Raw genomic sequence first — 14,433 nt, forward strand, 5'->3', positions numbered from 1 at the left:
CTGTTTTATTTTGTGTATAATTGTTAACTCAGAGTTTATAAAGGCTCCAAGTAAATGTACGATTTTCTTAAATTTACCCGATTTAGGGGTAGATATGCATAATTAGACTTTTAATTTTTGATTTTTGTGGATCCATCTTTAAAAACATTTTTAAATAATAATAATCTCTTACTTATCGAAGAAAATTAGGTGTTTATTCTGTTAAAAAGTAGTTAGTCACTAATCCCACAAAATTTCTATAGTTCATATTTTATAAAGAGACTAGCAGGCTTCTCACGGGTATTAAACAAACACTTCAAGTTATCAATTTTAACACTCACACTAATGCTCTCTTCTTTGTAAGTAAGGTTACTAAAAAATCTTATAATCATAAACAAAATCCGGACATTAAGTATTTTTTACCTATTTATTTTTGTTTATATTTTATATTATTTGTATTATTAGGTATTTTCTTAATATTTGATTAGTTTATTTTTATTTTTAATGTTTCTAAAAGGTTTTACAAATCTAATGTATACAAAACAAAAGCCAATAAATTTATTGAGTCAGGGCTTTAGAACTTGCTTTATTTTGTAGCAGCAAATTAATTGATTTTCAGGAGCTCCGACCCGCGATAGAGTTGGCCATGAGTAAAACATTATTTTCATAAGTCGATCTATACTAATTCGAAGGTTTGACCCTGGGACTTGTTAATAGTTAACACGAAAGATGTGCTTATCAGAAATTGAAGCCGTTTAAATGGGATTGGTAGATCAGTTGGGATCATCGGTATACTCGATATACGAGCTAGTATTATTTGTAAGTATTCAATTTTACACACAACCGCTTCGTAGAGAGCCAACTAGGCGAGTGTGCCGCGCTGTACTTTATTTTATGACATTGACACCCCTCACGTGGATCAGTCTTGAATATGAAATAATTAATTTTAATAAGGATTAATACTAAGGTACGAATAAAGAACTTTTACAAAGGCTGCAATTTACTTATTTTTTTTTAATAAAAGCACACTTATTGTCACGTAACTATGTATAATAGTTAGACGTATGCTGTCGCGACAGTTTTTGGTTGATAATTATATGTTCTGCAAAGTTATACTACATTATTTTGTTCTACAATATATTGCTTATTTTTTTACACCTTGGGTACATTATTGGCGTTTTAGTATGAATCGCTAACTTTTATGAAAATTCAATACAGCCAATGTTCACCGGAGAGACTGTAGCTTGGTGGGATTCTCCAAATCAATCTATTCAATTCGAACAAACAAACAATCAAATCTTTCGTCTTAATGATATTAGTATAGAAGAAGAGCAACAAGATTTCTAGTAATCTAAAGTTTGACCAAAATGCAGTGCTCATTCAGTTGTTTTGTGATTAATGCACGCATTTTCAATCTGTAGTTCAAATGTCCGTAAAAGGTCATCTAATAACTGGTTTTGGGAAACATTGATGGATTCGGTATCTATAACACCGCTAATTTTACTTAAAAGCCGATATACTTAAGAAGCGACTTACCTTGTCGAACTAGTTTTAAGGTACTTACATACATAAAAAGAAGATCAGTAAATATAAAATTTGCTTCAAAATGATACATAATATAAAGCTTTATGCTATAAAACTTTAAAACAGATGTATGTAATCAAATTTGTAATATTTAATGCACCGCCCTTTTCAGATACCGGAATTGTTGCGTCGCTATCCGCCCTCAGATCACAGCGACTTTCCACTACCCCTAGACATGGTGTACTTCTGCCAACCCGAAGGCTGCACCAGTGTAGGACCGCGGCGCACAGGTTCAGCTATACGTGACATGACGTCATTTGTATTTGCACTTACCGACAAAGATTCGGGCAAGACACGTTATGGCATCTGTGTTAATTTTTATCGGCCCATTGAACGACATACAGCGAATGTGGATCGAGGAGCTATGAGCGGCAACCACGGTGTTGCTGGACTAGGACAAAGCACAAGAGGTCGGCGGAGCTCTGCTTTCCGACGTGAGTCCTGGCGCAAGAGTATGGAGCGTAGCTCAGACTCAGCTTTTAGTAGGCAAGTTAATTGTACATATATTCTATCACGCACATACTCATCATAAACACAAACACATCGTCATAGAACACATGATGCTAAACGGCGTATTTCTTGTAATAGTTACGGCCTCTTAACTTCTTCTAGCGACTACAGAAGTAACGTCGCTCCAAGTGATTCGGATCGTGAAATGACATCACGACGTGATTCGGATCCGCCGAATCAGCATCACTTAGCGCATGGCGGGCACGGACACATGTCACAGCAACAGCAGCAAAGTTATCCACAGCAAGTACCCAAACTGGGTTTGATGGCGCCATCTGCGGATTCGGAATCGGGCGGCAGCCACTCGCCGTCGCCACGTGCCTCACGTAAACGCACGAAGCTACGCAATCAATCGCTCACCTCGTTATGCATCATCTCACATCATCCGTTCTTCTCGACATTTCGAGAGTGTTTATTCATACTGAAGAAGCTGATCGATGCCTGCAATGAGTCGTCATCGCCCAAACGTTTGGGCGCTTCACAAAAGCAAAATCGTGACAATGTTTGGACGGTGCTCACTGGTCATGCCAGCGCCGAAGCTACCTCGTCCATAGTATTGCACGATGTGCGCGAGATTGAAACGTGGATCTTGCGTTTGCTCTCCACACCAGTACCTGTACCGGGCTCTACACGCGTTGAGGTATTCTCTAATTAGTTGTTAGCAATTATTTAATAATCATATGAGTTTGTGGTCACTCATAGGTTGAGGTGCTCTCACCCACCGTGCATGAGCCGCTGCTCTTCGCATTGCCAGATCATACACGTTTCTCGCTTGTCGACTTTCCGCTGCATTTGCCGCTGGAGTTGCTGGGCGTAGAGACGTGTCTGAAGGTCTGGACCTTGATCATGCTGGAAAATAAAGTGCTGTTTCAGTCACGTGATTATAATGCGCTCTCCATGTCGGTAATGGCATTCGTCACAATGCTCTATCCATTGGAGTATATGTTCCCGGTGATACCGTTACTGCCGACATGTCTGAGTTGCGCCGAACAATTGTTGCTGGCTCCAACACCGTTCGTGATTGGTGTGCCAGCAACATTTCTTATGTACAAAAAGAATTTCCGGTGAGTACTTACAATTTTTAAAGTAAAGAGATAGAGAGAGAAGGAACTTGATCTTAATTATTTTTAAAAATTAGCTTGCCGGATGACATCTGGGTTGTGGACTTGGATTCAACAAAGTTATCACCGCCAACTGGCGGTTATGAAGAGATACCACCTCTGCCAGAGCCTGAAGGCACTATACTCAAGAATCACCTGAAACAAGTAAGTAGTATAATTTTACAAAAGAGAAGAGCGTTGACAGTTTGAAAAATTTGGTTATCGGAACTTTTCTAAATCTCTTCACCCAACAACATAAAAAAATAAAAAATGTTGGGGATATTCACACCAGCTTTATTAATTCGTTATTCAGTAGTTTCTTACGTGCATTTTGTTTTTGAAAATTAACTTATTATCGATCCACCGAGTGAAGCAGTACCAGTCTTGATAATTTTTTCGTTGTTTGGCATTATTAAATCAGCTGTTTGTTTTGCGTTCACTACAAAATAATTTTAGACAAATTATACAAATATTTAATAAAATTGAATTAACGGTTTTGGAACAAAATTTACCACACTACTGAGATAGAGCAAATAGTATGTTCACAGTAAAGTATTTTAACGAAGTATCAACTAACAAATTACCAGATTAATATGGTCGGTCTGAATACCCCTATTTACAATTTACAATAATATGAAGAGATTCTTTAACAGTGCAGCTAACTGTAAACATATGTGTGTTATATTTGTTTTTTGGCTTAGCGGAAATTAAAATTGGCTAAATCAGCTTTACATATTAATTTCGCATTAAAGAACACAGTGCAACTCTTGATGTATAAGTATTTTCGGGGGTGAACCAACCCAATTTAAGAAGAGAGTAACTCATGGTAGTCATTGGATTGTAGAAACTGTGTTTAGTTTACGTCGGTCTTAAGAGACTTATCAAAAAAATTGTTCGATGTAATTTATTAAAAATTTGATTTTTAAGCAACCCTTAAGCTCCCTGGCGAAATTATATTAAAAATGTCTGCAATATATTTAATATAACGAAGCTTTGAAGTATAGTTTTGCCGAGTATTAGATACTATAATTTAAATTTGGTTTTGTTCACCCTCAAAACAATAACCCACAATTCGTTGCATAGTGTAAACTGCAATAAACAATTTTTATTTTTTTATTTATATACATTTATGTTTATTGATGTATATTTAGTATATCTTGTATAATGATTTTATAGCTTTTATTTTTATTAATATTAGATGTTGCCTTTAATTTTTGGATATTATTTCCTTTAATTCATTACATTCCATTAAAAATTGTTGTTCAATAAACTCATTATGTATGAAGTTGGCATTAGTAAGCCATGTTATGCTTTTCCTAAATAATATTGTTTAAACTAATATAATATTACTTACGCAGTCGGTTCATTTCATATAGAGGGTACGGCGTTGAGATTAAATATTTTGAAAACTTTTATTTTGAATTTCTGGGACGGACACTTCACCAATTTTGGTAAAGGAACCCCCAATTTCAATAAATAATACGAAAATGTTATTGTGTGTTGCTCACTTACGGGTTTTTAGGATAAACAGTTTGAGTTTTTTTAATTTTGATTTCACTTTTACTACTGTTATTGGCTTAAATTTCTGGCTGGCAATTTGGCTCGAAAAGTGATTTTATAAATATTTAATAAAATGAAATAATAACAATGTTGAATGATTTGATTGCTTTCAGTGACTTTGACGTAAGCAAATCCTTATAAAATGCTATCGATACTATAGGCAATTGGCTGCATACAATTTCTGTGAAAATTACTAAATTGTCTAATACTCATATAAGGTCGTTATTTTGAGGCAAACTTGTTGAGTAAGGTTTTTTCAAACTATATTGAATGAAATATTAAATGTTTTCATTAAAAATAATCGTTCGCAACGCCACACCCATTATGCTTACTATACTTTTGCTATCTCTTTCACGCTAAGTATTTCATTAATCTACTGCTATTACTCTTCTCTCATTCACTACATACTACATGTACAGTTAATACGTTGATTATTCTTATACAAACTGTTTTCTTTCGAAATTTTATTACATGAACAAAGGCTATGCAACTTATGGATGAAGCTGGACTCGGTGTAAATATCTTTTATTTGTCATCTAACACTTATGAAAGGAAAAACTGTTAACATTTCATTAACTGTTTATTAAGTTGGCATGCGTTTTCATAAAATTTCATAAGTACACTTACTTTCCTTTCGTTGATATAATTGTTATTTTTGTTCGATATGCATATTTTTGTTGGTGTTTTGTAAAGAAAAGTGTTTACTCATTCTTTTTAGAGGAATTCAATATGTTATAAATTCTGTTTTATTCAAATTGTAATTAGTATTTATTGATATAAAAGTGTTTCCCACATTACTAGAGCAAAGTTATATTTCTCAGAGAATAAAATGATATTAGCGTTTAAAGACAATGAAATTTCGATAGAACCAAAAAATATAAAAATATTTAATCACGAACTGGGATTTAAATTTAATAATACCATAACCTTGAGGGACCTGAAGCACACTTATGTGGACCTATTTGAAATAAAAAGAACTTCTACTTAGTATGACTCTTACCTCAAAGTAATCTATATTTTGACCTTCTTGGGCTCTTAAATGGAAGATAACGCCAAAACAAAACAGTCAACATTTTACAGTGTAAAGTTCTCTCTTGGCAAATAAAACACGTTCAACTGGCACGGAACTATTACATAAAATATGATGAAGAATTCGGGGGTATTAAACTACCAAAATTTATTGACATATTTACAAATTAATTAATATTCTGCTTAGAGAAATAGAGAAACAAATTCTCTATTGCATTAGAATTATAGAATTTTACAGAACTCTTTGTTCATCCATTGCTCGATCCTGTTGAACGTTCGGTGAATATTATGAGATTTATGTCGAAATTCGATTTATATCCAGTCTTTTTTACATTTCAAATATGTTTAAGTTAAATAACAGCGACATTAGGAGTCTGATTTACCGTTTTATAATTAATTTTTCAGCTTTGTAATTTTTCAGTCCGTAAGAGTCCTACAAAAAACTACCAGTGAAATATGTTTTTTTACTTTTGAACCGATATACATATATAATATTATTAGAGACAATTTTCTAAAAGACATCAAAATTGAGATGCAAGGCTTTAACCTATAACATAAAGATTATTGAAGTAGGAATCAAACCGAAGTTTTTGGGCAGCAACTAAAGCAGATAAATGATCTTCGAAAATATTTCCTACAAATGTATCTCTTTACTTCGTGCTGTGACTTGAATAAAGCTCTTAACATTACCTTACTTTAAGTTTTGTGTTAAATAAGCTATATTTTCTCTTAACTTATTCCTGTAATAGCTTTTGATATAGTACTGTCTACCTTTAATTTTTATTTCGTCTTTTGTTATAAAACACTTCAAGTATCCGTAGATCAAACACCCTCAGCCCTAAATGCGTCCATTCCCAAATCATCCATCCACATATTGTCACATTTCACACTTTAACCAAGTTTCCATATTCGATTGCATGTCACTCTAGGATTCATTTTGGCTCTTAAAAACAGATTTGTACTAAATTTTTGTTTTCGTAATGTTCTTGTTGCTCCGTTTAGTTGAGTTCTAATAACGGTATAAAATTTCCTAGTATTATTTACCCTTAAGTACCCAAAGATATACCTAAATACAAACACAATAATATTTTTGATTTGTGGGTTACTAAACTTATGCCCTTCCCATATCAGGCGCTATCTTCTATGTCAGCTTCCAATCAGGCCATTTCAGCACAACAGCTCATGCCGTCGGTGCGTGACAGTCTCACAGAGCCAACTTTACTGGGGTGAGGTTTAGCAATACGAAATCCATATGTATTCAGCGCTAATAATTTTAATTTTCTTTAAGAGTCTCGCAAGTCCGCTTGTCTCTACAGTCGCCCACACAGTCAGCGTATGCAAGCCAACGCAGCTCGATGTCGGCACAAGGTTCGCATTCGAGGCAGCCGAGCCCAATGAATTCCCCTGCATTGAATCCATTTATTTATGGCACTGATGTTGACTCTGTGGATGTCGCTACGCGCGTCGCAATGGTATGAATAAAATGTGTGTTAAGTTATTGTAAGCTCTTACCAAAATTTCCTTGCAGGTTCGATTTTTCAACGCGCAAAATACTCTCGCCAACTTTGCCGAACATACTCGCACATTGCGTCTTTATCCACGGCCGGTGGTCGCATTCCAAATCAACAGTTTCCTACGATCACGTCCACGTGCAACACAGTTCCTTAATCAGTTTGCACGCACACAAGCAGTAGAGTTCCTCGCCGAGTGGTCATTGACACCCACTAATGTTGCCTTCTTGCGCGTACAAACTGGTGTAATGGATCCAGCTCAGGTTGGCGATAAGCCCAAATGGTTTGCACATCAGCTTACGCCTATACGGTTTTCGGTCTGGGATGATGGCAGTTCACTCAATGGTGCCCTACGTTCATTGAAACAGTTGGAATGTCAGCCAACCGATGAAAGCGGTTCCGACTCAGAAGGCGCAGAGAGTTCAAGTTCCTCTTATTCCTCGCTCAGTGATTTTGTTTCGGAAATGGTATCGTCAGATCTGTCGCCGAGTATACATGATGTTTTCGGTGCACATAATCGACCACATAATGTGCCACAAACACTTTCATCAAATCTAGATCCCGCTTTGGTTTACCATCCACCTAGAACCTTACAGTATCCAGAAAGCATGTCTAAGAAAATTGAAATTAGCGAAGATGAGGAAGCGCAACGCGCTATATCGCCAATTTCGTCCTCATCCAGTCGTTCGGATCTAAGTTCGCCCAGTCGCGATTCTGAATTCGAATTTCCAACTAAATCAGCAACTGGTCCTTTCGATTTAGCAGCGCCTGCGGCACAACGTCTTGAGGCGACGTTGCGTGCTGCAAGTATTGATAACGAAACTAATGAAGCAGGAGAGCCAAGAAAATCTCCGGTATCTGCACATAAACAACAGCTACAACATCACCAGCAGCAGCGTCATGCTGGCGAAGCAGATCACACCGGCGTTGACAAGAAGCGTCCGGTAAATCAATTTCCATAATTTAATACATCTTTCTGTAGCTTTTCTACAATATATATACATATACATACATATTTACAGCCTCCAATAACACCACCAGTGTCCAATATTCTCGCACGTACCGGCAGTTCTGGTTCAAGCTCGAGTAGTCCTGGCAGACAGGGTTCACAAGGTTCACTTTTCGAAAATTTTGCTTCGCACGCAAAGGAACTGGTGCGCGAGACAACCCGCCAGAGCAGTCAGGAGGGTCTCTTAGCTCAAGTGGACAAAGTAAGTTTGTAGAGTATTGCATTTTTTAATATTTCGAGACACTTTCTAAAATTTTTCTGCGTAATTTATTTATCAACCGGGGCCGAAAATAGTAATTACAGCACCCAAAAATTAAAAGTTTTTAGTATTCTATACTAAATTTTATAGGGAGATATTTTCAAACACTTTTTCAGAGGATATGTGAAAGTATTTGTTAGCTGTATCGAACAACAATGATGTTATCCAACATGCAGATGACCTCTAGAAGTTTAAAACCACATCCGAATGATTTAGTCATTTAACGTGAATAAGCCAAGGGACGAGCTTTAAATAAGTAGCAGCTTCACGTCTGATGGTTCTAGTTTTGCGAGACAACTTGTGCTCCCCATCTGAAATAGGTGGTTTTTGACTTCCAGAACATGGAGAGTGTTAATGAGGGCGTTCGATGTCTCTTTTTAAACGTCTTGGCTGTCCGTTTATTAGATTTATTGTCCGATTTTGGAATGTATGGTTTTACATATTTTAAATCTGTTCTTTCGGGATGATGGATTTATCCAAGACATATTTTGATTTCAAGGATTTAAAAATGCAAACTATTTCCTTAGTCGAGTTTTGCTCACATTTAATATTCTGCGAATTTAAAACCCGAGTTTTAGCTCTTTAGAACAAATTAGAGGATGTTAATCTAAATAAAAAGGAATATATTTCGGTCCTGGCTATATATTTGATTGCTTTACTTTTTACTTGGTTAATTTTTTACATAATTTCCAAAAACTTTTGATTTCTGAAAAAATATTATTAGCAACATTCAATGGAAGGTAGTATACCCGAAGAGTTAGATGAAAAAGTGCGACACACTTTTGAAAAGGTTTGTAAATTAGAGTGTCAAATTCATAATTAAAATTTCCGCACTTACAAAAGAGGCTTGGATTGGAAATTGAGAATATATTGGACGAATCACCAAACAAATTAACACAAAAAATTCACAGATTTTCTCAAATATCACTTTATATGCCCCCACACACGCTTTGTTCAAATCATAAACTGTCATTTAGAATTTGAAGTTGGTATTCGTACTCATAAAAAACGATTCTTTCGGCGCTGTTACACATTTCGCCGCACGCACGAAGCATTAAACTATAATTTTTTAAATAGACACACTAATAGAGTTTTGTAGCTTTAACAATTCGTAGTCCCTTTGTAAGAGATTTCACACACTTTTTCACAATTATCTTCCTATGCTTTGAGAAACTCTTCTCAATTCTGATTTAAATTTCACACCCTTAGTAACAAAAAAATATTTGGTATCTTCCCTTGTTTTCACTAATTATTTGTTCATTATTCTATAGTTTACCTTGCACGCTAAGAAAGCTGCCGGCGAAGCATCTAAGCAAGCGTTAGAAGTCTCCAAGCAGGCTGCGGGGGTCAGTAAGCACACCTTCGATGACCTAACCTACGTCAGCAAGTCAACGATTGGTGATTTAACGAAGACAGCCAAAGAAGCTGCTACCAAAAAGGGCATAATAAAAGTGGATGAACAACAACACATAGTGGGACAACAACAAATTGCTACCCAAAAGCAAATGCAGAGTTCGGGTGGCAACTTCTTTTCATCTATTGGCACCGATTTCAATGGACTGGCCTCATCGACATCCACCATGTTTTCGGGCATGTTCGGTGGCAAGAGTGAGCTCATTCAAAATACTGTATATATAAATAGATAGTTATCTCTATAAACCCCAAAATGTTTGCAGAAAATCAGCAAAAGCAACAGCAACTACCGCACCCACAATATAGCAGCGGCAGCTTGCAGCAAAAAGCCAAGTCTGGCATCAATTTCGATCCCTTTCCCAGTCGCAAAGGTCTGGTAGAACGCACACCACTTATCAAACATTCCGGTCCGGGGCAGACGCAGGAAGATATTACGCGCCAACAAAATCAAGAGCGTTCACACAGCAATACGGAAAATCAGGCTTTCCTCAAAGATGTCACCACGCAGGTTTTGGCTGGCGAAGGTGTTGGCTGGTTAAAGATGAATCGTTTCAAAAAGCTCATGGAAGATGAGTCGTATCGCACGCTGGTTCTTAGTAAACTCAATAAGACGCTGGACAAGAAAATCATGCCTGATGATCACATAGATGATGTGGTAAGTGTGATGGACTATGTTGGTTTCCGCACAATTTAAAACATACATTTTTCCGTTTTCTTTGTAGTGCGTACCCAAACCGGTTTGGAAAGGTATGCTAAAGTGCTTGCAAGCGCTGACTGCAGGGTTTGAGGTGTCTTTTTCGAACTTCGGCCTTGGCGGCATGGCTTCGATATTTCAAATGATGGAAATCGCGCACACACATTACTGGAGTAAGGAGCTTAATGAAACTACCGACATATCTTCCAGTTTGTTATCCAGTCATGCCACTAGCCCTATGGGCAGTCGTGAGAATTTGCGTTCGCCCTCCAGTCCCATGGATTCGCATTCCGGTTTAGGCAGTGAATGGGCTTCACCACAAGAGTCACGAAAAGGTTCTTCGCAAATTGATCGTGTCGGTCCAATGATTAATACAGCCGCAACCACGGCGGCAGCCAGGCGTATGTCATCTGCCGACAGTCAGGACGGACAGTCGACAACGGAAATGTTTAAGGATATGTTGGTGCAGAAACGCACAGCGCTGCTAAGCAAACTCACTTCATTTGACTCGGACGTAAGTTTTGTGGGCTACTTTTATAGCTGTTATTGTTTATTTAATTGTTTATGTACTTAAATATGTGTGTATTTATATTGTTTTGCATGTTTCACTGTTGTTATTGTAGATTTGTTTACAGTTTGAATTAACACATACATTTTATTATGATTGCATGTTATTATAATTATAATTATAATTATTATTATATAATTATTATAGTTATAATAATATTATTATAATTATTATAATTATAATTTTAGCATGTTGAGACATATATTTTTCAAAAGTGCATGGATACAACGCGTCATAAATGATCTATTTTACATGAGGGATAAACAGTGCATTTTCCTACGCACAATCTTTTTTGAAAGTTCTGAGGTTTACTAAAAAATATTTATGTGAATACTGTTCTCACAAAAAAACCAAACTGCTAAAGTTAAAAAGCCTGTCTGGCTTCTGATATACGAGTATATGCTTAAACTAGGCTTGTGGTAGGACTTCTGCTTTAACACATGGTCTTTTCCAAACCTTTTTGTTTGTAGCAGGAAAAATCTAAGATTATGACCCACTACAGCGGAATCGTAAGGAACAGTTATACTTTCAAAGTAATATCAAATAAAGCGTTCCTGTTTTTCTTGGATCTCACGATTTACTTCACTTAGTGTCACAGTACTTCACTTTTCCATTGCGTTTCTCGCCTATCTACTGATTCTTAGTAATGCCAGATGGAGATTCATGAGACTAAAAATCGTATGTGTTTTTCTTCCGGATCTTGCACATTATCTTGGCGATCTTGCATGTCTCTAAGGCACTACAGCTCACCCTGATCCGTCTGTCAGCTCTTTTGGAAATTTTATTATGTATCGTTGTTAATGACTTGCATATTCCCTGTACTGGTTTGGTAGTCAAGCGGGTGGCACTTTTGTTAATCTCATCAGTTATTTCGTTTCTCCGAATACCTTTGGCGCAATAAGTAAATATTAAGATAAAAATTTAGATCCATTCCGGTTATATAGACCTGTTTATATTGAGAAATTTAAAAAATATATGGACGACTATATTGGACTTTGACTAGTTTAAGGATTAAAATTTTGTGTTATATAGGGAATATCCAAAATTGTTTCACTAAAGAACAATTCGCCTATATGCTTTCATACAATCCAACTAGTTCAATATTGGATTTCTCCTACATACATATAAAATAACATATATATACATACATACGTATTGAGTCCGCTTGTAGAATTATTATACCTAACTGTGTGTAGATGCATTTGTTACGCGTTTTGTTGTTGTTAAACTCGAAACAAAGAATTGAAATGCGACTTGTTTTGTGGTATACATTCATAGGGTGCCGGTTCCACAGGTGCTCTATCGGTTGTTAGTGACCTACTGCCAGGCGGTAGTTTGAATGTACGTATGCCCGCTAGTTGTCGTTCAACGGTATCCGATACCGAATATGAAAATGTAAGTAATATATCAAAAGTATTAAAAAAATCGTAAAATATTCAGTGTAATTTTTAAGTGATTTTTGCTAGATTGTGCAAGTGATGCAACAATTTTGAATGAAATGCAAGCGAACCATCCTATTTTTATCAATTCTTTTGTTTGCAGAAAAATTTTAAATTTGCATTTGACCAAATTCAAATTTCCAAATTACTCATTTTGTCTTGCACATAGATTAGTATTTTGTGTTTTTGCTATTTTGAGCAATTTTTTATTTGATATTTTAAACCTTTTCTTCACCTATGTTCCCACGTCATTTAGACTACAACCTCGAAGGATTCGAAACGAAGCTCTGGTAATATTTGGTCCGGCAAATCCACGCTCAGCGCCGGTTTTCGCTATACAGGCGGACATCTAATTAACACATCTTCCTCGCCATCGCCGGACAGTCCAAGAGTCTACCTGTTCGAAGGTTTAATTGGGAGGGATCGTTCGAATTTGTGGAATCAAATGCAATTCTGGGAGGATGCTTTCTTGGATGCAGTGAGTCAAGAGCGTGATATGATTGGTATGGATCAGGTGAGTAAATCATTTTTTATATTTCTATCACTCATGTTACTGCCTTAATGTTATCTGAAAAATAAAATGACCTAAAAGTCTTAAGTTGACACTGATCGGTTATATATTTACATATATGGTAAATAACACAAATATACTATATATATAAATAGAAAAAAATTTCATGTTAGTCTAGATAAAAATGGAAGCCAGTTAACGTGTCGTTTTGGTACCACCACAGCGACCGCCAAAAATTAAGTACCGGAAATTACTTCCATACATTTGAATAATATGGGAATCTTTTGACGTATCCTGGAAGTACTTTAGGTGTTCCAAGCCGAAAATTTTTTCAACATAAGAGCAAAAAAAAGCAGTTCGCAGTCATGGCTTCAGCTGCAACCTATTCATTTGACAATACAAGTATAAGTGAATTTCTTAAAATTTTAATTTTATTTCATCTTATGTACCCATTTATATTAGATATTAGATGTAAGTGCCCTCTGATGACTTCTGACATATTGCTCATTTTTAGTTTTCCTAAAGTGGTAACCTTTTGGTCTATCCGCCATCTAAACTAACTCAAATCAGTTTAATTAGCATCTAGATCTCCATACGTTTATGAATTTATTGGTTAAAGCTGAAGCCATTCTCCCACAATATTCTCCATCCGAATTTCGGACTTATTGTAAATTCTACCAATCCTTCAATTGCAGAAAACGGCTATACAGTTTTTATGTGTATGCAGGCCTTACATTTTATAGTGCTTGATCATTATAAACGGTTTCCTTCACTTACGTAGTATCAAAAATGTAAGACAAATGGAATTTATGATACCTGTGAAGTTCCTTGACTTCATTTATTATGATTTGATTATATTGTAGTAGAACCGATTTGATCTTTCGATTATAGGCTCTGCTTTATAAGCTCAGAGTGTGTTAACTCAAAACTACAGAAACATTTTTTCCAATACTTTATTACACTTTAATATACGCAAAATTTTGTGTAGGGACCCATCGAAATGATGGAACGCTACAAATCATTGAGCGATGAGGAACGCAAACGCTTAGAGCACGACGAGGATCGGCTACTCTCCACAATGTTATACAATCTCACCGCCATACTTGTAATGCTTGGTGTAAACAAAGAGGAGATTCGACGGAAAATCCGACGCCTTCTGGGCAAAAGTCACATTGGTTTGGTTTATTCGACCGAAGTGCATAATGTTGTAGACCAAATAAATAATCTTGTGAGTAGTTATACAGAAAGTTATTGGTATATAAATTAA

At 36.1% G+C, this 14,433-nt stretch overlaps 1 protein-coding gene across 8 annotated transcripts in view; it reads left to right on the forward strand.

The window, feature by feature from the left end:
* Rab3-GEF (Rab3 GDP-GTP exchange factor) overlaps positions 1-14,433 on the forward strand; it is a 74,006-nt gene that overhangs the window by 31,738 nt on the left and 27,835 nt on the right. For 3 of the 8 annotated variants that reach the window (XM_070110827.1, XM_070110831.1, XM_036371218.2), the window contains exons 3-18: positions 1,676-2,049; positions 2,176-2,713; positions 2,776-3,137; positions 3,212-3,338; positions 5,215-5,247; positions 6,894-6,988; positions 7,051-7,234; positions 7,291-8,217; positions 8,296-8,484; positions 9,266-9,331; positions 9,813-10,149; positions 10,218-10,609; positions 10,677-11,162; positions 12,495-12,611; positions 12,912-13,169; positions 14,155-14,394. In XM_070110827.1, coding sequence (XP_069966928.1) covers positions 1,676-2,049; positions 2,176-2,713; positions 2,776-3,137; positions 3,212-3,338; positions 5,215-5,247; positions 6,894-6,988; positions 7,051-7,234; positions 7,291-8,217; positions 8,296-8,484; positions 9,266-9,331; positions 9,813-10,149; positions 10,218-10,609; positions 10,677-11,162; positions 12,495-12,611; positions 12,912-13,169; positions 14,155-14,394 — 4,725 coding nt within the window. The remainder of the gene's footprint in view (positions 1-1,675; positions 2,050-2,175; positions 2,714-2,775; positions 3,138-3,211; positions 3,339-5,214; positions 5,248-6,893; positions 6,989-7,050; positions 7,235-7,290; positions 8,218-8,295; positions 8,485-9,265; positions 9,332-9,812; positions 10,150-10,217; positions 10,610-10,676; positions 11,163-12,494; positions 12,612-12,911; positions 13,170-14,154; positions 14,395-14,433) is intronic. The other 5 variants (XM_070110830.1, XM_070110828.1, XM_070110829.1 and 2 more) reach the window with 5 other exon arrangements.

The sequence above is a fragment of the Bactrocera oleae genome, chromosome 5, assembly GCF_042242935.1.
Source record: "Bactrocera oleae isolate idBacOlea1 chromosome 5, idBacOlea1, whole genome shotgun sequence".
NCBI lineage: Eukaryota > Metazoa > Arthropoda > Insecta > Diptera > Tephritidae > Bactrocera > Bactrocera oleae.